The following is a 24,433-nucleotide window of genomic DNA, read 5'->3' as shown; positions in this document are numbered from 1 at the left end:
TCCCTATCAGTCAACGTGTGTTTGCATACCACTGCGCAGCCTGTTCACGCAGACATCATCGTACGCTGTGCAGACAGAGCGAGAAGGGCAGGCAAACAGTTGTTTACGTTTGTTATTGTAGAACTGTTACTCACTGTACTGTAAAGTTTTCTCTCGGGTGAATGATACATGATGTAATCCAATAACATTGTCTCTGGTTGTCTCGCTTCTGGTCTGTGCGCTTTCATGTGTTTTGGAGGAGGTGTGGCTTTGGATGGCGATTTGCAGGGAGGGTGGGATCGTATGCTTTCACTGCTAGCAGGCTAAAGTTAGCATTTCCCAGATCACCCTCACTATACTAGACACTATCGTAATGGGTCTGATTGATCCAAAGCCTTTGTGTGGGTATTCTAAGAGCGAGAAACAGAGGGAAAAAAAGGACCAAATGGTTGAATTTTTATTATCCTAATGCAGTGGTTCAGTCAGAAATAGGTTGCAGGGTCAGACAGCTGCAAAAACAATTCTGAATTAGGGCTGCCAACTTTTGAGTGCAGCTTGGACATGATTTAATGATTCAATTTGATTCCGTTTGATTCAGTTCAATTCAGTATTGATTCATTTGGATATACATTAACATCTTTCTGTATCAATGCTATAAGAAACCCTGTCAACTGGTACATTTCTGTTGAAGGTTAAAATTAACATCTGATTGCATATAGGGACTGTTTTATCAAAATAACATTAAATGAATAACTTTTTAACGGTATTAGAGTAAAAATAAATATGTAATGTTCAAAATGCTCCTCTCTAGAGTACATGTTTCTCACTAGCTATTTGGACTCTTAATAGCTTTTAGGGTAAATGTAATGTTACATGCCAAATTTTTTCCATGCATGGTTGAAAGTTACTGAGCAATTACATGAGACATGATACATTTCAGGTGTTTGAGTTTAAGTTGTACTGGTTCTTTCAAAATACCCTAGGAATTGTTTTTTTTTTTGCTTTTTGTTTTTGCTGTGACAGTGTGACTAGTAGTAAAGTGGAAGAGAAGATCGGTTCAAGTGCCACTTCTGAGGCGCTACAGCAATCTGGCACCCATGTATTTATTGTTTGAATTTCACAATAAAACTGAAAGAATTTGAAAGCTGAAGATTTGTTTCATATCTAAATACCTTGCTCTGTCTTGTCTTGTCTGAGAACCACTGTTGTAATATACCTTGCTAGTCATCTGTTTTACAGGTTTATAGTATTAGGGGTCTATTTCTTTCCTTTTCCTAAGAATAATTACACGTCCAGTGCAGATGATTGCTTAAAAATTGACATGCTGTGTTGTGTGGTCATAGAGTGGAATGAGGGAAACTTTAAAGCAGAAGGTTGTAAATCTGTGCCATTTCCTCAGCTTTTTATCAGGGTCTCTGTTGAGAAAAATCAGCCGGATGATAACCGTAAGTAGGGGTCTAAGGTTAGGTTTAATGAGGGCTACAGGAAATAATGAAAGCTGAGCCCATATCCTTGTTTCTGTTCCATATTTACAGTCTGGTGCCACTGGACAAAAACAAACTGAAGACAAATATAAACTCAGGCACAAAAATCAATTCAGGCCTTAATGTGTCTTTGAATGAAATTCACTTTTTAAAATTCCTCATGGGGCAGATCACAAAGACAACATTTACCATAATAGCGGTTCCTGAATTTAATCTTCCTGTCATAGTTATGTTATATCTTAATGATTTCAGTTGTGTGAAGCTGTTGGCTGAAATAGTTTAAGCCTCTCCCATATCAACTGTGTAAAGCCCCACTTGTTGCCTTAACAGCAGGGCCGCGTGGAGTCCAGCTGTGACACATGGCAACCCGATTCCCATCCTGCACAGCAAACAGAGGGATCAAAGTCCTCGGAGCTCAGGTGCACTGCACAGAGCCAGAAACAAGGTCAAAGGTTATATTTCCCTATCCTGTAAGGATAGATGCAGCAACAGAGATACATTTTGGCATTTTGGTAAGAAAGAATGATGCATTTGCAAATCCTTATATGGTCAGTGCATTATGTATATATTTATAGGTACTTTGACCAGCACTGCTTTTTTTTTAAAAAAGGTCCTCAGTGTAAAAGATGAAGAAAGAATGCCACTGGAAAAATATTTTCCTTTTATCCTGTGATGTTATAATAGCCTCTGACCAAAGACATTGTACATCTTGTCCAGCTTTGAGTTCTGTGCTTAATCACAGCTATGGATTCTTGTGTGGTCAAATCTTCCATTTATAGTTTCTGTCTTTTTTTAATTTTTTTTTATAAAAACGCAGACATTATTCCTTGTTCAACTAGAGAGTATTTTACCTGTTCGCTTTCAATAATCCCTATAAGGCAAGTTTAAGTCTGGTCTGATCATCTTGGCAATTGGCGTGCAAGTACAGCTCCTGCTTGAATTGGGAAAAATTGTAATATCCATCAGGGTTGTGTTAAAATAATATCGAATCAGCAAACATTTTTAATAATAATAAAAAAAAAATTCGGCAACTGTATGATTTTGTAACTATTTTTAATTTAATTTAATTGTGTTTTATTTTTTTTATTTTTTTTTCTGTTTAATTTTGTTCAGCTCTATCCCTGTTGTTTTGAAGGATTGTTCCCTATTTTTATTTAGAACAACTTTTCAGATCATATCCCTTTCTCTTTATTATCCTGCTGAACCAGATCTGGCTGGTTAAGCTAGTTAAGTAGCCTGGTTAGTAGCATCCAAAACATGATATATGCTGGTGACTCTTTCTTCACATAAAACTGCACTGCTGCCTGGTCAAAGGCTCTGCGCATTCCAAGAAGAATCTCTAAAGGTGAATATGTCTCTCAAAAGGCTGCTTCAAAGTTTGCTTCAAAAAACAGCCTGATTTTCTCTCACTCTCCAGTGAAGAAAGGGCCTGTCTGCCCTCAAGAATTTCCATACAACCCCCTGTAATCTGAAACATATCACCGGCCTTACATAAACAAGGCTGTTGCTTTTTTGGCCTTTTTTCCCCCCAGAATAAGCTTCAAGCTCCACAGACGTCTCATTTGTGGACTGTGTGCCTTGGCTGGCGGTCACTGAGATCACTAAGCATGTAAGAGGAGCTCTCTCACTCACATTCACTGTCTTTAGGGTTTATAGCCTACAGGTTTATGGTCTCGATCAACCCCTCACCCTCTTCATAACCTCTTTCTCTTTCATGTTTACAACAGCCCCAAATTTCATTATTCTGTTTTTCCTTGTGCACATGAGAGACTCCTAAATAATTCCCAAATTGTGTATTCGTCCCTGCTGGAAGCCCATTTCCTCTCTAACCGATGATGTGGTTTGATTTGATTCCATAGACACATTAATGAGATTATATATTATGTGTTCTAGCCATTAACATTTCGATTGGACACAATGATGGATGTCATGTATTTCAATGCTGTTTTTATGTTCTCGATGCAGACAATCACACAGTTTAGTCACATATTTCCGGGCAGGTCTGTGTCCTGCTGTGTAAGGGCAGCTGTGTTACAGCCAGGTGTAACATTCACACTAATTTCCACTCTGCTTCTCCCTTTCATTTCCTTTTTAGCCAATTACCTCATTAACTGTACTTCTTGCTCTTTCTCGTCTGTTTTTGTACTCTCCATCCCTGGCCTCTTTTTTACCCTGATGGAGATCACTTCTTGAAATAGCTTGCTGAGTAATGTCTGACTCCGTTTGGCTGGTCTTGTCTTTTTGTCTGCTTTTTTCTTCTCAAGTTGGCCGTCATGTCATCTGCTACTGCTCAGTGACATCATATTGGGATCAGAACCATGTGCTAAAAGCTCAGATGAGTTAGAGATTGGCTCAGGGCCTTGTCTAGTCACTTTACCGTTGACCTCTGAAACACAGTCGTCAAAACATGCCCCCGTTTTCCCTCATTTTCTTTCCCTCGTCATGATGGGAGAACAAAAAAGTGCCTATGATCTCAGGGAGACAATGAAGGGAGTGGGCCAAAATAACAAAAACCTTTTTCTGCTTTCAAAAACCGCTTTCTGGCGCGCTCTTACATTTACACCTGGCTCTCATTTCCTGAGTAGTCAGTGCAAAGCTAATGAAAGTTAGCGTGAAAGCTGCACATTTAAGACATGGCTTGAAGCTTTGCCAAGTGGGACACACATTTTCTCCATTCAGGCTTGCGCACAGTAGTATGATTGTAAAGGAGGTTAGCTTGACAAGATTGAGTCAAATCGAGTACATTGGCAATGAAGAGCTTTCAAGAATTTTTTTTGCCATTGAAGGATGTGTGTGTTAAGCTTTAAAGGATTGTCAGCAGTACAGAAGCAGTTGGTGTGAAACGGCAAAGAAATGTAAAGTTGCACAGAAACTTATTTAGAATGTGTGAGATGAGTTGTTGTGATGGGGGTTGCGCTGCTTCAATGATTAAATTCAAGGAACAAGAGGACAGCAGCTGTCTCATATACAATAAGGGATATAGGCCTATTGGATATTTAATAGTGCATGCTCATTTCCTATATTTTTACATTAATATTATCTTTGATGTAATCTTATGCTCACTTAAAGTTTGCTTTTAAAAACACAACACATAATTTACCAACACTGTTACATGTAAGTCTTCAAATGAATATCAATTATTTATACTGCGCAGTTCAATATTAAGATACCTAAATTCACTTGTAGCATTTGAAATGATTGATTTTAGTTTTAAGTGTTCATTTATTAGTTTATTTTGACAAAGTGAGTCAAATTCTTTGACCTCTTATTAATCACCTGCCATAACATGAAACTAATTATTAGCTTATCTAATAGCTTATATTAGGCCAATAGGAAAGACAAATCACAAATTATCTCTTTCATATCTCCGCTATTCCTCTAGACATCAGTGAGATTCAATGGAGGTCAAATGGAGACTTTTGCGTAAGTGCTGAGAAAACGACCCCAGTAATCTCACATGTGTTATCTCTAGAGATTTAAATAAGATGTGAAAAATGTCTCAAATTATGCTCAGAGCCATTTGCCAAGATGTTAAAGCCTCCAATCACATATGTGAGATTTCAATATGATCTCCAACATTTCTCATCACATTCTCCCCAAAATATTATGCTTTCATTTTATAACTCTTGACAATCGTCTCTTATCCTAAGGAATTTTTGAAACATCTGAGACAAAACCTTTCTGGGGTTGCATGATAGACAGTCCAGAGGACGATTCACTATCAGGTCATAGTATTCTGTGCTTGTTCTGTGTTAAGCTGTGGACTGAGGAACACTGATTGCTTGGTGGTAAATTGTGTGCAGGGGATAAACATGGATCAGGAACAGATTATCCTTTCATTGCTGGTGTTGTGAATACACAGGCTTTAATGTACTTTCTTGGGGTTGGACCATCTTATAAGTCAACACTTTAGTGTGAAGGCATTTATATGTTCATATTCCTGTGTTCATCTGTTTTCACATCGTATTTTCATCTCTTTCTTTGTCTCTAAATTTCCCCACTCCTCATTTATTTATGCTGTACTACTGTCCAGTTCAGTTAATTTTCACTCCTCTCACTTTTTACTTTTACTTGCAACTGGTGTGAGGGAATTTACAGGCTGCACCCCACCCTGGTCAACCACAAGCAAATAACCACAAGAGACCCACCCAAACAAGCCTGAAACCAGTAGTTATCCTCAGCCTGGCAAGTGATCCCGTTCTAAAATTGGTGTCAAGCTCTTATTGTTTGGGACTTCGGATGACCCAAGTGTTTTAAAGGGTGTAGCTCTGACTTTAAAACCGTTTAGCTTACTGAAAAAGTATTTTTTAAAGTAATTGAAAAGGTGTTGAGCAATTAAAGGGATAGTTAGCCCAAAAATCATTCTGTCATTATTTACTCACCCTCATGTTTTTCTAAATCTGTGACTTCATTTCTTCAACTGTTTTTGTCCTTATAATGATAGTCAGTGAAACAACACATTCCCTCATTGACTTTCATTGTATGGAAAAAAACAAACAGAAACCTTTTTTTTCAGAATATCTTCTATGTTCCACAGTAAGACATATAGTTTTGATCAACATGAAGGTGAGTAAATTTTTTAGGAAATTATCCCTTGAATTATATTCTTAGTATTTATAATTATAAGTCATTATAATTATAATGACTTATAATTATAAGTATTAAAAAAAAAATACTAGTATTGGTACACTCCCATCATTTTTGTTCAGATAAATAAATGACTGGACAAAAATGCTGATGCTTCAACCTGTGGAGTAGATCCAGCTGTTAGAGGAAGTGGCCTGCTGCTGTCTGACACACGTCCTTAATCTCTATGCAGCAGCAACCCCTCCCTATAGGCCTTCTGGGAAATGGAGGGGAAAGGATGACAGAGCCTCATCCACTGCTACCCTTCCCAGATCTCTCTACAAACTCCCAGGAGAAACTTCTAAAACCTGGACCCCACCTTAAAGCCCTCCTCTGTTCAAACACTTCATATCGATCTCCCTGTGTTGACCTGCCTGATCAAAAACACACTGAAAATTCGAGGACATTGACTCAAAGTTAAACCACAAATGACTTTTTTGCATTTTCAATACTGATTTTTTGGGGTAAATATGATAAAATGAGTAAAGTAGGGTAAATCTATGAAGCTTCATCTTGATTTCAGCAAGAGTAGACTCTGCACAGGCCTGCTTATCTGATGTTGATGATAATCTGATCGCAGATGGGAGATGACGATTCTGTGCTTTCCCACACACCCGACAGCATGCTTGGATTCTGTTTCAATCAACAATGGATTTTTTCAGGCAGTTGTCCTCTGGGAGCAGGGTAAACCTAAAGGGTTGAGCCATGTCTCTGGATGAAAATGAAACACGATGGAATTAGATAGATTTACTGACAGGTTCTCAGAATCGTAGTGGATTTGCGAATGGCCTCTGGCAGAAAATTAGGCCCACAGCATTAAAGATACAGCAGAGTATTACTATTTTATCCCCCTGTGTGCACCAAACCCATCTTAAGTGTTTGCTGCCAAAAAAGCTATTTTTTTTTGTTTCATCTGACCATAGAACCCGTCCCGTTTGAAGTTCCAGTAGTGTCAGTTACTTTTCAAACGTTCTATGGACAGATGAAACAAAAGAAAGAGCTTTTTGGCAGCAAACACTTAATATGGGTTTGGTTCATACAGGGATAAAAAAGTACCCCATGTGTAAAATGAAATACTCTGCTCTATCTTTAATGCTGTGGGTCTAATTTTCTGCCAGAGGTCTGGGACATCTTGTTCATATACATGGCATCATGGATTCGATCAAATACCAACAGATAAAAAATCAAAACCTGACAACCTCTGCTAGAAATCTTATAACGGGCCATGTTCGGATCTTCCAACAGGACAGTGATCCAAAAACAAACATAAAAAAAAAATGGGACACTGAGCACAAAACCAAGCATCTGCAATGGCCATCCCAGTCCCCAGACCTGAACCCTATAGAAAATTAGTGGGCTGAACTGAAGAGAAGAACATGGATCTGGGAATCTGAGGGATCTGGGAATCTGAGGGATCTGGAGAGATTCTGTATGGAGGAATGATCTCTGATCTCTTGTCAGGTGTTCTCCAAACTCGTTAGGCATTATAGCAGAAGATGCAGATTTTTTTTTTTACAGCCATCTTTGATCATATTTACCAAGGGGTCCAATAATTCTGACCAGCACTGTACCTTTGAATTTTGAGGAATACTCATATAATGTGAAATACATTTTCCTTGAACTTTTTTTTACTCCAAAAAATTCAGGATTAAATATCAGGATGAAAAACTATATTATGACTATTTTGGTACCAAAAAAAAATAAAAAAATAATGTTAATAGAGGCATTAGATGTAAAAAATAAGTAAAAAATGTATGATATTGCCTATTTAATCCTTAGGTTCTGAATTGAACACTACAATCTCTCCACATTAGAAAAATAGATAGCTCAAATATATAGTTCAAAATGATCCTTCTAGCATTGCCATTAGTTGACTTTGTTGTCCCTTAGGGGCTGATGTGGGTGAGTAGAGTCAGCCTGCTGTGTAGGGGTGTGCGGTCCTGGCCTGTGCTCCTTACACACAGACCTCACATTGACAGAAGAACAATGGAGCGGGTACACCGCAGTATCTTACCCTGCAGGCTGGCACAAAAGAGCCTTTTCATGCGTGCTGCTCGAGGGCTGGCCTGACAGGCTGCTGCCACCAAAGGCACAAGCATCACGGCCATGCCTGGAACATTTCTTATTATTATCAATGTTGAAAACAGTCAAGCTGCTTTATGTTTTTTGTGGAAACCATGCATATTTGATCATGATTATCTGATTAATAGAAAGGTCAAAAGTACATAATTTATTTGAAATAGAAGTCATTTGTAACATTATAATTGTAGCAACGAAAGGGTGACAATGTTGACGAAATTTGAGTTTATTTGGGGTGAGTTTAAAATACACACACCATGTGCACACTTGGATCTCACTTAATCCATTTTAAATATGCTTCAGGATGTGTCCATGGTGATTTGTTCTTGTTTAATGGATCGCTGCTCATTCTATAAATCCTTGATGCATTTGTAAGAAGACCTGAGGGAATTGAGACCTGTTTCTTGTGACTTGTTTGTGTGAATGTTGTTGTATGGTACATTTCTGCTCTACAGGGTGTAAGCGGTACTCCCCGAGGACTGAAGTAGTTCTTTATATTACTGAGTCTAACTGTTCAACTTATACCTGGATGTTTACATTTAATTAACTGAGTCGCAATCCTTAAAGGATGTATTATGCTTTTTTACATTTTCAACATTCTTTAGTGTGTAATGTTGCTTAGAGCATGAAAAAGGTCTGCAAGTTTACAAAGCAGAAAGTCACTCCAAATGGAGTTATTCTTTATCAGAAAGCAGTAAGCACTGTTTTTGAATTTTGATTGTAGTCTTGAGTTTTCTTCTGGGAACACACATCACAATATTCATCATTTAAATAATTTCCACCCAAGCATACACAAAAAAAGGGTGCGAAGCCTGGTTGAGTTGCGTTAGTGTGTTGAAACTCGCGGTTATCGGAAGGGCCGTGATATTTCCGAAACAATCTCAAAGCGTTTGACGAATCACCACACAGGTCCAGCCGACCAATCAAAGCACATTACACTTTTCAAAAGTAGGGGCTTCATAGAGACAGGAACTAAACAGAGTGTTACTGACAGACTGGGAAGAGAGGTGCTGCAACAATATCAAATATGTGAAAAATAATGTGTTTTTGATTCTAGTAGACCCCAAAAACAAAATCAAGACTGTAAAATGGCATAATATGGCTTCTTTAGTTCAGTATGAGATTATGAGGTCATGCCTCAAACTTCTAAGCACACTGCCTGGGGCAGGATGGAGCTGAGGGAGGCTTGGCAAACCCACAGGTTGAGAAGAAAGGGTGCCTTATTCTACCAGGCATGACCCAGGTCTGTTCAGAAGAACAAGGAAGTCAGGTTCCCCTGAGGATGGAGCTCAAAGCAGCCTGCTTTTTCAAGGCAGGGTGAACGTCAACTGTTGGCTTTATGCGACCAAGGAGTTGAGCGGATGTGGAGATATAATAGTCGTTGTATTGTCTGAATGACTAGTCAATTTGGCTGGTGCTGGTCCAGCACTAACCAGCCTGGAAATTCATGCTGGTCTTTTCAGCAGGATTTATTATTGTGCAAACAGATTATGCAGCTCATGAAACATGACCTGTGCTTTTTATTTGCTTTTGATTCTTGACGGAGATTAAGCTGCCCTTTCTTTACACGAGGCACTGAAATTTGATTATACAAGCCGCAACACCACAAACCAAACAGATCTTTATTAAGTCATAGTTAAACAAATATTCCATAATGAATGTCACTACAGATAATCAATTATGTGCTTGTCTTTCTGCTGCAGGTTCGAAAAGGGTCGTATCTACAGCTACATTGGAGAAGTGGTGGTGTCGGTTAACCCTTACCGTGCCATGAACATTTACGGGCGGGAAACCATCGAGCAGTACAAAGGCAGAGAGTTGTACGAGCGACCGCCACATCTTTTCGCCATCGCTGATGCTGCGTACAAAGCCATGAAGAGGAGGAACAAAGACACCTGCATTGTTATATCAGGTAGACTATGTCTTAATGTGTTTTGAGTGTGACACACCATCAAGGTCATGGGTGATTCTGAGGAGCAGTCACAGATGTAATCTTACAATTTAAGGGGAAAAAGGCATTACTTCATCTTCAAATAATAATAAAAATAGCCTTCCTTCTGTTTGATTAAATAACAGGCCTTACTGGAATACAGGCTTTCCGGGGTCTTCTTGTGGGGTCTCACTATGACTGGGAATGATGTGATTAGATCTGTGGTCAGATGACAATTGCTCGGCACTGACGTGGTTTGTGGTTTTCTAGTCACAGTGGACTGCTTGAGAAGAAGCTCACAATAGAGTTCAGTGCATGAGCAAATTGCTTTCTCAAGACATACCCATTGTGCGAAAAAGATTAATGACAATATGGTGGTTTCACAATTTCTACAATGATGATGGTGTTTGTTTTCTGTCTTGGACGCTGTGGAACTATGCTGAGGTGGGGCACATAGCTCAAGGGGAATAATCTGGTGACCACTCAGATATAGCCTCTATAAGAAAACATTGATTGTTATCCAGAGAGTGACCACAGGTGGTGACTACACTGCAAAAATATGTGGTATGTGTGGTGCCATCTTGTGGCAAATAGAGGAACTTGCTGTTTATTTACAGCATAATTTTGTCTTAATTTCACAAATAAATTCCATAAGCATGTATTTGTGGTTTAGCATAATACTGTCTTACACAATAAATAGATTAAGGGCCTTACCAAACAACTCAGAATAGTGATATTTGGATCTTTTTTGTTTGTACCCTTAAATTTTCCCCAAGACTTGTTCTAGTGTAAAAATGTGTATTTGATACTTATGATAATTAAAAACAGTAATATTGTGAAATATTATTTCAATTTAAAATAACTGTTTCTATTTTAATAAAAACAAATTTTTTAATAAATAATAATATGATGATTTGGTGTTCTAGAAAGATTTCTTATTATTGTCAATGTTTTATAAAAAAAGTTTTGCTGCTCAGTATTTTGGTGAAAACTGGAATACATATTTTATCAGTATTCTCTGGTGAAGAGTTACACTAAGGAACACTATATATTTCAAATGGAAACCTTTTTTAACAATACATAGTCTTTTCTGTCACTTTTGATCAATTTAATAAACCCTTAGAGTATTAATTTCAAAAAAACAAAAACATTTTCATTATCACAACTTACATTAAAAAAAAGTACTATTTTTAATTTTTCAATTCTTTTTCCATTCAAATTGGTATGTTATTTATGTATGTTCTTGCAAATTTGCATGCAATATAGACATTTTCATCAGTGGTCTCGAATTGTATTTCATTGTAGATTGTAATGGTATTTACTTCATTTTATCCAATTATATTATTATATCTATAAAGCATTAGTCATTGTTTCTTTACTTTGCAGGGGAGAGCGGAGCTGGAAAAACAGAGGCTAGTAAATACATAATGCAATATATCGCTGCTATCACCAATCCCAGCCAAAGAGCAGAGGTGGAGAGGTACGTACAACAAAAGCCTTTCTGTTCCTCTCTCCTCGCTGCTGCAGTGAAGAGTCATATTAAGAGCATGCTCTCATAGCATGCCTCCTTAATGTTATAATCAACAACCGCTGAGCATTTCACAAGTATTTGATGTTTTTATGTGGATGTCATTCATAATAATACAAATCTTTGCTTAGTTTTGACTAAAAGAAAACAGAATTTTCAATGTGAAGTTTCTCATGGTAGTGAGTCAATGAATAATGCATTGGAATTAGCTTCACAAGGAGCAATAGTGATAGAAGTGAAATGTAGGGCAGAGATTAAAATAGTGCTGGGTCATGCTAATTGAAATGCGATGGATCAAGCTCGATAAATAAATGATAAGAATCTTTACTATTCCTTTTAAAAAAAATGTTTTATCTATGTAACTTGAGAAATAGATCACTCAGTATAGGAATATGTCGGGCTTTTAATGTTTATTTAATCATAAAGATCTTTATACCTCTCTTATGCAACATTCTGCATATACCTTAATTCTCGTATCTTAACTATGACCGCAGTAATAGTTATAACAATAATATCAGGCTTTGCAACTGTTATCCACTTTTAGATGTATAGTGCTTTGTGCTACATTTCATATCACTGTTATTGCACCCTGCAGATATGGTTTATTTTCTCTGCTTGCTAAAGGTTAAAGCTCTTTCCAAACTGGGCGTTCATCAGTGTGACATTTTCCAGGAAGTACATCTAAAGCTCTGCCAAAACAGGGGTTTTTGTATTCTAAAGTAATTTCCAACCAGGGTAACATACTGTATACTTCAGGGGGTACTTAGCAGATTTTAGAGGGTAATAAGATTTTGCTTTGCTAAAATAGATTTTGCTTTGCTAAACCTATAAAACAGAAATGATGACTTTAAAATAAATAAATTATTAGGACAGTTAAAACAAGATAATTAAAAATAATTAACTTTTAATGGGGCTTTTGGGATACCTAAAGCGAAAGAAGTTGCAAAAGAATTTGCAATGCAAAAGCAAAGTGGAATTTTACAGGATGTTGTAGCTATTTGGGTCACAACATGGATGAAAGTGTCCCGCTTAATGACTGACAGACTTGTAACAGTTGGGTTAGGACCTCTTCACTAGGCACTAAGCAGGGCACCTTCCTCTAATGTGCAGTTTAGGTCATGCATGTCTGTACGGCAGGAGAACCAATGCTGAGCATTCTGTGGTCTGACCCATGCAGCAGGCCCCATAAATCATCCACTGAAACGCTCTTAACCACCATGCTGGGATACCACATGGTGATACTATATACACTAACATAGCCAGATATAGCCATGCAAACTGGCTCGTAAAGGCTTCATACAGACAGATTAGTGTATTTACTCTAATACCAAATGTCAGGAGCAATCAGATCCATCAGCCTCATATTGAAACTGATGCTCGTTTTGCTGTAGTGGTGAACTGATGCACAAGTGGCTTGTAAATGTAGAAATGAACAGTGTGTGTGTTTATGCAGGGTAAAAAACATGCTGCTGAAGTCCAACTGTGTCCTGGAGGCTTTTGGGAATGCCAAGACCAACCGCAATGATAACTCCAGCCGTTTCGGCAAGTACATGGATATCAACTTTGATTTTAAGGGAGACCCCATTGGCGGCCATATCAACAACTACCTGCTTGAGAAGGTAGGGGTGCTAAAGAGCACTTTTTAATTAATTTTTTATACATATATATCATTCTTTCAAAACAGAAGCCACCTAGTAACCACCTATAACACCCTAGCATCAACTTATAAATAATGTAGCAACCACTAAGATATGTTAAAAACACTCAAAACTTTAGCCACTGCATAGCAACACCCTGGCAACCACCCACAACACCCTAGCATTATTGCAGACTGTTTTGCTCAGGCACAGACCACTCAGTTTTGTCTTGCTTGATCGTGATATATGTGCTCGAGAAGCTGTGACATTTTTATGTTTATTATAAATGCATATGATTTTTATCTTGAACACTTATTCTTTGATTTCTTGCATAGTCCCGAGTCATCTTTCAGCAGGAAGGAGAGAGGAGTTTCCACTCTTTCTACCAGGTGAGTGAAGAACTCGTCGCAGAAGTTGATGTGCTCTTTTTATTTTGCCAGACACCAGACAAATCCTACCAAACCTGTTTGACTCCACTGTCAGAGCCTTCAAAGGCCAATCATTTCTCACTTTTATTGCCCCTACAAAAATAATGTCCTATTGCTTCAAAACATCAGACAAAATTCCATCTGTCTGTTAGTGCTCTACAAACCATTATTATCAAGACTATAATTTACATGCTCCTCCATATCAACGCAAGAGAAATGATCCTGTGGGGAAAGTCAAAAGTGCTTTTAAATGTGTTTTTCAGCTGGTGAAAGGAGCTCCAGATGCTCAGCTGCGGTCACTGCACATTCAGAAAGATCCCACTGCATATACCTACATTAAAGTTGGAGGCCAGATAAAGGTATTGCACCATGTACAAATTAAAAGAGACTATTATGGGTGGTAATGTGTGTGTAATATTATACATGTTTGGGGATTTTTATAGATATCATAAAGAGTCTCAAGACCTTTGGGATCTCTGGAAAATGAAATCTTTGCAGGGGCAATCACAAATAATTGTACAGGGAATTTGATTATTGTTGTTCTGGGATACAGTAGCCATTGGTGCATATTAAAACCTATTTGTAATTGCCTCATATGTAATAGCCTGTTGAGTCAGGACTCAGGAGGTGAGATCACCCAGCGTTGTTCCATTGCTTCTGCGGGGAGTTTAATGAGCGGGCACGAAAACAAATTTATAGCAACAAACAAGGTGTTGTCATGGAACAAGCTGGATTGTTGAGCTCACAGAGGTCTGAAACAAACAGCCTGAAGTGCTTTGAACATTTCATGCCAGTTCCCAAGTCTTTTGTAGGTGCACATGCTGGCTAAACTTCACACTCTGTCCAGCACAACTGTGGCTGTAAAAGGTTCCTGCTGAATGAAATCATCTTTACTCTGTAGGAGCTGTTAGCCATGAGCATGCCAGAATAATTAGCGATTCGAGTGTTGCGCTTTTGTTTTAGGAAGTCTGGGGATTTAGTTGCTGTGTCAGCAATTTTCAGCTTTTAATTGCTCTGCTATAAATTTAATGTCAAAGTAATAGGTTTAATGACCTCCCATTTCAATATCATTGATTTACCTTCACTAAATAAAAGGCTTTTAGCCAATCTACATCCAACCATTCTGTTATCCCTAAAGCTGAATTAATAGCATACTGTTAAAAGTAAGATCAGGAAGAGGATGTTTTAACTACACTTTATTTAATATATCAGGATGTGATTTTGTTTGTGACCGTAACTCACCCAGATTCTCTTTCCAATCTTGCAGTCGTCTATAAATGACAGTGCTGATTTTAAAGCTGTCGCTGATGCCATGAAAGTCATTGGCTTCACTGTTGAGGAGATTCAGACAGTCTACAAGATCCTGGCTACCATCTTGCATCTGGTTTAGTATTTCCTAAGCTTGTTCAAAAAGTATTACCAAGTGCTAATATAGCCCAAACTAACTGACTGATGAATTATTTAATCTTTCCAGGGAAATCTGAAGTTTGGAAGTGATGGAGATGTGACTCTCATTGAGAACTCTAAGCTGGTGTCAGTGCTGGGGGATTTGCTGTCTACCAAAGAGGAGAATGTTGAGAAGGCTATGCTCTATCGCACTGTGGCCACCGGTCGTGATGTCATTGACAAGCAGCATACTCATCAAGAGGCCAGTTATGGTCGTGATGCCTTGGCCAAGGTATGAATTGGGACTCTGGGAGACTTTCTTTAGGAGACAGACAAAATTGTGTAAATAAAACACCTGGACCAAAATTTTGCATATGAATTTCATGCCAGTGTCTAAATTAATACTTCTACAGGCCCTAAATATGATAGAGCACAGTTAATCTAATTTACGTTTATATTATTTGTTGTACCAAAAGTTTGGGATCAGTAAGATTTATTTTTTCTCGAAAAAACCCCCAAAAGTTATATTTCAAATACTCTTTTAAACTTTCTATTCATCAAAGAATCCTTAAAAAAAAGTATCATGGTTTACACCATATAGCTATAGAGAAAAAAAATCTTGTCGTAGCCATCCAAATTTCAATAAAATACTTTACCAAGACAGATAAACTTGGTTGACTATTTAGTAGAACTATTCACATCTACGTTTCTTCTTCCACCAGTTCACTTTCACTCATTATTTCCTACTCGCAGGCCATTTATGAGCGGCTTTTCTGTTGGATTGTGGGAAGAATCAATGACGTCATTGAGGTGAAAAACTATGACGCCAGGGTTCATGGGAAGAACACAGTCATTGGAGTCCTGGACATCTATGGCTTTGAGATCTTTCAGAATAACAGGTGAGAGAATATGCTGTTCCATACAGGTATGAGGATCTTTACTGGCTGTATTATTCTGCTCTGTTTACTATAATAAGTGTGTCTATCCTGAATATCTTCCTTGTTTTGTCCAGCTTTGAGCAGTTCTGTATAAACTACTGTAATGAAAAACTACAGCAGCTCTTCATTCAATTGGTGTTGAAGCAAGAACAGGAAGAGTATCAGCGAGAGGGCATCCCCTGGAAGCATGTGGGTTTCTCCACAAACTTTTCACATCTTCACTATTTGTATTATACTAAAAGAAACTCATTTTGTATTGATCTAGCATTACTGCAACTAAATAAACTTTGTCGTGATTTGTGTGTTCATGGAAACAGATTGACTACTTTAACAACCAGATCATCGTGGATCTGGTGGAACAGCAGCACAAGGGTATTTTTGCGGTCCTGGATGAGGCGTGCATGAATGTGGGGAAGGTGACGGATGAGATGTTCCTGCAGGCTCTCAATGGGAAACTGGCGAAACATGCCCACTACACCAGCCGCAAGGTATTGAAAATAATAATAACTGGATAAAAGCTATTTATCCTGTCAGTAAGACTTTTATTTTATTTTATGTTTTTGAAATAAGTCTCTTATTCTCGCCAAGGATGCGTTTATTTGATCAAAAAGTAAAAACAGAAATATTGTAAAATATAATTACAATTTAAATTAGCTGCTTTGGATTTTAATATGCTTTAAAATGTAATTTATATATGTGATGGCAAAGCTGAATTTTCAGCATCATTACTCCAGTCTTCAGTGTCACATGATCCTTCAGAAATCATTCTAATATGCTGATTCGGTGCTTTAAAAACATTACTAATTATTATATCTATTTTGAAATCAGTTGTGCAGCTTAATACTTTTGTGGAAATCTTTATGTATAATTTTTCAGGATTCTTTATGAATTGAAAGTACAGTATTTAATTTAAATAGAAATCTGTTGTAACATTATCAATGTATTTGCTGTCATTTTTGATCACTTTAATGCATACTTGCTATGTAAAAGTAAGTATTTCTTAAAAAAAAAAAAAATCTTACTGACCCCAAACTTTTGAACAGTAGTTTACAGTACCCAGTGCAGTGATTAATAATGCACATTTAGGCAAATCCAGTAGTTCATCTAGGACTAGGTATTACAGAAATGTTAATTGAATTTTACGCATTACCCTGAATCAACACAAGGAGGCAATAATGGTCAGTGAAAAAATGTCCTCCAGTATTTCTCACTACTGAGCCTTCGGTGATGTCACTGGCAACCAATGGAAGCTAGTGAGACTGGTGTCTCACAGCCTTGGCAAAGTGTCAGAATGTGAGAGGGAGTAGGAGAGTTATGGATAGAGACGCACTGAGATAAAGATAGAAAAATGCAGTAAACAAAACCAAATGTAAACATAACCCACCTTGCAGAGCTCTAGACGTGATTTCTGTACACTGATGGGTTGATCATGCATTCCAGTGGGCACAGACCCAGCTGAGGGTCAGTTCAGGTACTACTTTATCAAACTGTGCTCAGAATCTTCCCTCAGCTTAGCTGCATTCACACCGAAGGGAGGAAGCAAAAGCTAGCAGGCATCGTCTGCCCCGATGTCAGGCTATGTGAATAATCAGAAGTCTCCCTGGATGCAGGAATAATAAGTGTCCTTCAGAGCTCATTTGTAATGCAGAGGGTTACTCCTCACTGTGAAGGAATCTTAGGCCTGTTAGCTAGATAGATGATGTGTCTTTCTCCTGCTGCGTGTGTGTGAACACAAACATCTGCATCTGTACCCATTTCATAGTAAACTAGTCAGTTTATGTAAACACCACTCTCACTAAATTCGACATGCAATATGAGCATATGAAAGAGAAACGGATGGGTCAAAAAGAAAAAGAAAGCTCTCTAATATGTTCAGCTGTGTGTCCAAATACTAATTAAATACCGAATGGGACATTTTTGTCTTTCCTAGTCACCTCTGAAACTTGAAATGTGCAGGCCGCTTTAACAGCATAATTAATGGTTGCCGCTTGTTAAAAATCTGTGGCCGAGTCTCTCGCGATTTCTTCACTGAGGATATTCGCTGTGCTTTTTTCCTCTGCAGTCTCTGTTTAAGAGGGAAAGCTTCAGCCTTGGTTGATTTCAAGTATGAAAAGTATGCTCTGTGGACCGGAGTTCTTTCTCTGTAGTTGTTTCTCTTAACTTGGTCCTGACAGGACACATGGAACTTGCTCTGCCATAAGCTACACAGGCCGTATAGCATAGCACATTACAGCAGTGAGGATGAGATAAATGGTTCATTATTTCATAAAGTCGCTCTTTTTGGACTTTTAAAATTATGATTTGTGGATGGCTATGCCTGTCATAGCCATTTAAGTCAGACCTGGCAAATTTCTAGCAGCATCATATTATCTTTGGCATATATTTTTGAGTGGGGGAGCACACTCAAAATACACACACACAATTCATTTTAGTTTATTGCAGTTGTGGACAGTAACTTATTGCAGTTCTGTAACTTGTCCACATTTTAATATTAATAGTTGTTGCAAATGGATGCTGGGTGTCCTTCTGTACTCTGCACAGCCCATTTCCACTGGCCTAGAGCCGTTATATTCATGCAGATAGGAACAATGCAGATTTTTTTTTTATAAAACTGCTATTAAAAATCTGGTTTAATCATTACTGATAACTGTCTGAGGCTACAATATGAGTGCATTGTGCATTAAAATAAATTCATTTTATTGAGCATTCCAAATATCCCTGCCCTATGTATACCATTTAAAAACCAAATATTGCTGGAGTTGTGGTCTAGTTAGTATACGGGAGATGGTTTCAATTACCCTATAATTTGCCCTCTTTAAATGTCAAATGACAAAAACTTTAGTTGTAAAAGTGTTTTGACTGCAGAAGCCCCACTTTTATATCTAATTGCTTGAATAAAGAGTTTGCCTCAGTCTATGTATGTTTTACCTAAGATGAAAACATCAGATGTAATGGCAGATCTATCTTTGAGCTGCCATATCCTTCTCAATAAGGTGCTTCATTTACCACCACTTTCACCGTCTCACCGTGCTTTATCAGCTTATGTCTTCCTCACAGGCTCTTGATGTTCACTGTGCTTCTCTCATTCTCATTGCACCTTTAAAACAGCTTTGATCCTTCCAGGTGTGTGTTATAAAAATGCCTCTTTTCCCATCAGCTTTTAATTACTGTTATTTGCTGACACATCGGCTGTCTGGCGGTATGCGTCGGGGGCTTCTTTCCTCTCTCCTGTTCTTTTCTTTGATCCCAATTTCCCCCTCCCCTCCCCCCTTGTTTTCCCTCTCTTCATCACGTGCTGATTGCAGGTGTGGCTGTGTGAGCGGATGCTGCTATGGGAGCACATAGATGCCTGGTTGTGTGAAGGCAAGGGCAGGCTCATTATCCGATCAGGCTTGTGTAGGATGGTCAATTAGCCGTCGGTTTCTGTTCCTGGAGAAGAGCTCCGCTGGCCTCTGTGGCCCGCTCTTTTGCAGAACTGTTCATTAGGAAGAGATCATGACTTGTTTCCATCACTGTGGAAGTAATTGCATTGTTTTCGTGGTGACTTGTGAAGCACCGACACACGTTTAGCACGTACGTAAGTTACTGGGTAATTGATATATAAAATCCCAGTGCGACTTGAGTTGACATGTCATTTGTACCTGTTTTTTTGGCACAGCTTTGCAGGTTTAGCATCAGCTGGGTTGTTTTTCTTAAAGTTCTTTTCACATGATTCACATTAGTGTTGCCCAGTGCATTGAACTCTGCTTCAGCTTTACTCTGCAGTGCTGGTCAAGCACAACTCAAAGTTCAAGCGATTTCAACTTTGACCTTACTTGCTGCTGACCTTTTGAAGTGCAGCCAATTTGCATGACATATATCTTTCCAAACACAAGTCCATGAAATTATGCCTTGTTTATTTTGGAGTATAAAGCAACAAGAAAAGTTTAAAAACATTCAAACTTTATGAATAGATCTTGGGATTCTATTTGTTATTACATTACATTACAACTACATTAGTAAGCCTGAATTAACAATGACAAATACTTGTAAAGCATTTATTAATCTTAATTAATGTTAATTTAATAGATTATTAAAATTAAAGTTGTATCTGTTAAAATTATTAAATGGACCTGAGCTGGCATGGACAAACAGTGAACAGTTATATTTGTATTAACTAATGTTAACAAAGATTAATAAATGCAGTAACAAAATGTATTTCTCATTGTTAGTTACTCCATTAACTAACATTATTGGGACCTTATTGTAAACCTAAATTTAACTAAATTGTTTCCTTTTTTGTTCTTTTCAGTTATAGTTTCCTTGGTTATTGAACTGAACGTACTCGGTTACTAACGTAACCTCGGTTCTCTCTAGAAGAGGGAACGAGTACTGCGTAAGATATCTTACGCTAGGGGAAAATCCTTTTCCGCGAGATATTGAAGCCAAAAATTATCCTTAATTTTGTAATAATGCAAAACGCGTTGCAGCAGCAATGCAGACATAGGCGAGACAGCTCGCGCGCCTATTGGCTGCTCTGCGGCAACTGCAGCAGCCTATCGAGCGAGGCCTGGCGTGACGTCAGACCCAATCAGGGCACTTCGCGCCCGCTGCGTCACGTCCCGCCGAAATGGGCGTGGTCTAGGCCTATAAATATCTCTCGCAGGCAGCTATTATCTGGTTTTTCATCATCGAAGCAACCAGAGCGTGTGCATGCACGGCAAGATACGCAGTACTCGTTCCCTCTTCTAGAGAGAACCGAGGTTACGTTAGTAACCGAGTACGTTCTCTTACGAGAGGTCTCTCGTACTGCGTAAGATATCTTACGCTAGGGGACCCAATGTAAAACGCCGTGCATGCTGAGATCTGACACCAAAGACCCAAGGGCGAAAACCCAGGGTACATATAGTGCACAATCACTCAGGGAACTCACAGGGAGTCCGGGAAGAGGGAGGGGTGCAGCCTCACTTTTCCACATATAGTAGCATCGATGGGACGCGAATTTCATCATACAGACAGGGCGGGGTACGGCCTGAACTGATGGGGAAAATGTGGGTCTTACACAGTTTGCCCAGCTTTATACTGTCGAACATTGAGCTGTGCTCAGCAGACGCAGCATTCTGAGCTGATCGCATCAGGTCAGATAATACTGGTAAATTTAGACCGACAGCAGCCTGGCCTGCAGGGCGGGAACCTCTAGGTTATAAAACCTTATAAATGTAGACGGGGAGGCCCAGCCTGCCGCCATACAAATATCTTGCAAGGCAATCCCACTTGACCAGGCCCACGAAGAGGCCATGCCTCTCGTGGAGTGCGCTCTGACACCCAATGGGCACTGCATGCCCTTGGAGGCGTATGCCAGCGCTATAGCATCAACTATCCATCTGGATAGGCTCTGTTTCGACGCGGCTAGTCCCTTAGAACGTCCGCTAAACGAAACAAAAAGCTGCTCCGTCTGTCTGAAAAACAGACGAGCGAGACACATAAGCTCGTAATGCCCTGACTGGGCAAAAGGAGGCTCGCGTCTCTTTCCTCATCAGGGACCGGTAGGGCTGACAGGGAGATAACCTGCGCCCTAAACGGTGTGTTGAGGGATTTTGGAACATAACCGTGCTTAGGTTTGAGTATAACTTTTGAGTCATTGGGCCCAAACTCCATGCACGCCGCGCTCACAGAGAGCGCGTGCAGATCCCCTATGCGCTTCACTGAAGCGAGAGCCAGCAAAAACACCGTCTTGAAAGACAGGTGTTTCAAATCGATTGACTGTAAAGGCTCAAATGGCGCACCTTTCATGGCTTCCAGAACCGTAGAAAGGTCCCATACGGGGACTGAGGGAGGTCTGGGAGGATTCAGTCTCTTAGCTCCTCTAAGGAAGCGGATGACTAAATCGTTCCTTCCTATTGACTGACCAAGCGTTGTTTCTGAGAACGCTGCTATAGCCGCCACATAAACTTTGAGCGTGGAGGGGGCCCTGCCCCCATCCAACAGCTCTTGTAGGAAGGAAAGCACCTCCGTCACACCACAGTTTGTGGGTGACACACCACGGGCTGTGCACCAGCCCGAAAACACCGACCATTTCGAAGAATAGAGTCGTCTTGTAGACGGAGCTCTAGCCTGCGTGATCGTGTTTAATACTCCTTTAGGGGAGTCCAACATGTACCCGTTGATGGCCCAGACATGAAGGGACCATAGTTCCGGGTGAGGATGCCAGATCGAGCCGCGGGCCTGTGAGAGGAGATCTCTCCCCATTGGTACTGGCCACGGGGCAGTATTTGCTAACTGCATCACGACTGGGAACCAAGGTTGGTTTTTTCCAGAACGGTGCTACCAGCAGTACTGAGCATCCTTCTTCCCTGATCCGTTCCATCACCTGAGGCAGGAGAGAGACGGGGGGAAAAGCATAGAGCGGGCGGCGGGGCCACACATGGGCCAGCGCGCTCCTGCTCTTGGAGAAAAATTCTTGACAGTGAGCGTTTTCTTGAGACGCAAACAGGTCTACTTCCGCTCTGCCAAATTTCTTCCACAGCAGATGGACTGTCTGTGGGTGTAGAGACCACTCGCCTGCCGGAACATTGTTCCTGGACAGTCTGTCCGGTCCTATATTCAAGATCCCTGGCACGTGCGCTGCTCTGAGCGAGCGCAGGTTGCACTGAGCCCATACCAGGAGGCGTTCTGCCAGCCTGTACAGTTTCTCGGATCTGATGCCGCCCTGGCGATTTATGTAGGACACCACAGACATGTTGTCCGAACTGACCAAGACGTGGTGACCTTTTATTTGGGGACAAAAACGCGTCAGCGCGTTGTCTACTGCCAGCATTTCGAGGCAGTTTATGTGCAGGAGCTTCTCCCGTTCTGACCACTGGCCGAAGAACGGTCTGCCCTCGAGCAGCGCTCCCCATCCCGAGGTGGACGCGTCCGTGGACACCACTTTCACCCTCGAGGAAGTCCCCAGGCTTACACCTGATTGGTACCAGTCGTTCGCTTTCCAGGGTTTCAGAGCTGTAACGCACTTCTGATTGACCCTGAGGCGAAGCAAACCGGGTGCCCACGCTTCGCGTGGGACTCGCGCTTTCAGCCAAAACTGCAGCGGGCGCATGCGGAGCAGACCCAGCTGGAGCACTGACGATGCTGAGGCCATGAGACCTAGCATCTTCTGAAATCTCTTGAGCGGGACAGACGCGCCGCAGCGAAAAGAGTTCGCTGTGCATCGAATGTCTACCGCGCGCTGTTGTGATAGTCGCGCTATCATGGATAGTGAGTCCAGTTCTGTGCCCAGGAAAGATATTTTCTGACTGGGTGACAGGGAGCTCTTCGCCCAATTGACACTCAGACCCAAATCCTCGAGGTGATCGAGTAAAATGGTCGTGTGTTCTATGAGCACTGCGCGAGATTGCGCTAGAATCAGCCAATCGTCCAAATAGTTCAGCACTCGCATGCCTCTCATTCTGAGGGGTGCGAGCGCCGCATCCATGCACTTCGTAAATGTACGGGGTGCTAGGGACAAACCGAACGGCAGGACTGTGTACTGATATGCCTGGCCCTCGAAGGCGAATCTCAAATATCGCCTGTGACGTGACGCTATCTGTATTTGAAAATACGCGTCTTTCAGATCTATTGACACAAACCAATCTCCTTGGCGAATCTGCACAAGGATTTGCCTGGTCGTGAGCATCCTGAACTGTCGCTTCACAAGCACTTTGTTCAGTTGCCTTAGATCTAGTATGGGTCTGAGACCCCCGTCTTTTTTCGGTACCAGGAAGTATCTGCTGTATAGCCCTCCTTCGCTCTGAACTTGAGAGAGAGGCTCTATGGCCCCTTTGCTCAATAGTTTCGTCACTTCGGCTCGAAGTAGATGTGCTACTTCTGTTTTTACCGTGGTCTCGACGCGCGCCACATAGCGGCGAGGGCGTCGGCGAAACTGCAGCGAATAGCCTCTTTCTATAATGTTCAGCACCCACTTCGAAACCCCGGGTAGCTTTGCCCATGCGTCTGCATGGATCGCTAGGGGTTGAATACGAAGCGCGCTCCGCTCGCTCAGCGATGGAGAAGCTTCGGTGTGCTGTAACACAAGCGTGGCGCTCGTGACATTTGAGGCATGGGGCGCGCTGATGACAGCGGGCAGATTGCCCGCGCTCGACTCCTCTGCGGTGGTTAACCGCGAGGGGGAGGGCTGGGCGGTTCCCGTGGGAACTGTCATGTCTATGTGTGGATGTGGGCGCGGGACAGCGGGCACATTTATCACACCGAAAGCATCGTTCGCTTGCGTGAAGCGAGTGCACGTTGGTTTCGTTTTTACAGAAACCGTGAGACATGCATAACGTGGTGTTAGTGGGCACATTCACCATGTTTGAAGCGCAATCGGTCTGAGTCGATTCATGTGCGCGAGCCCTGTGTGACGGGCTGTGCTTGTGTGTAGAGATGGGCACTGGGCAGTGGGCA

The 24,433-nt window shown here is 40.6% G+C and overlaps 1 protein-coding gene across 1 annotated transcript in view; it reads left to right on the top strand.

Moving 5' to 3' along the window:
• The window catches only part of myo1d (myosin 1D), a 71,598-nt gene that overhangs the window by 4,490 nt on the left and 42,675 nt on the right, over positions 1-24,433 (top strand). Inside the window, exons 2-11 of the mRNA XM_082151229.1 lie at positions 9,872-10,080; positions 11,485-11,578; positions 13,080-13,245; positions 13,599-13,652; positions 13,955-14,050; positions 14,959-15,075; positions 15,166-15,369; positions 15,831-15,976; positions 16,090-16,204; positions 16,333-16,503. Of these exons, the coding sequence (XP_082007355.1) occupies positions 9,872-10,080; positions 11,485-11,578; positions 13,080-13,245; positions 13,599-13,652; positions 13,955-14,050; positions 14,959-15,075; positions 15,166-15,369; positions 15,831-15,976; positions 16,090-16,204; positions 16,333-16,503 (1,372 nt within the window). The remainder of the gene's footprint in view (positions 1-9,871; positions 10,081-11,484; positions 11,579-13,079; positions 13,246-13,598; positions 13,653-13,954; positions 14,051-14,958; positions 15,076-15,165; positions 15,370-15,830; positions 15,977-16,089; positions 16,205-16,332; positions 16,504-24,433) is intronic.

This window comes from Leuciscus leuciscus (assembly GCF_965113295.1).
Source record: "Leuciscus leuciscus genome assembly, chromosome: 21".
Taxonomy (NCBI): Eukaryota; Metazoa; Chordata; class Actinopteri; order Cypriniformes; family Leuciscidae; genus Leuciscus; species Leuciscus leuciscus.
Note: the sequence above shows the minus strand (reverse complement) of the source record. Positions and strands in the feature narration are given on the sequence as shown.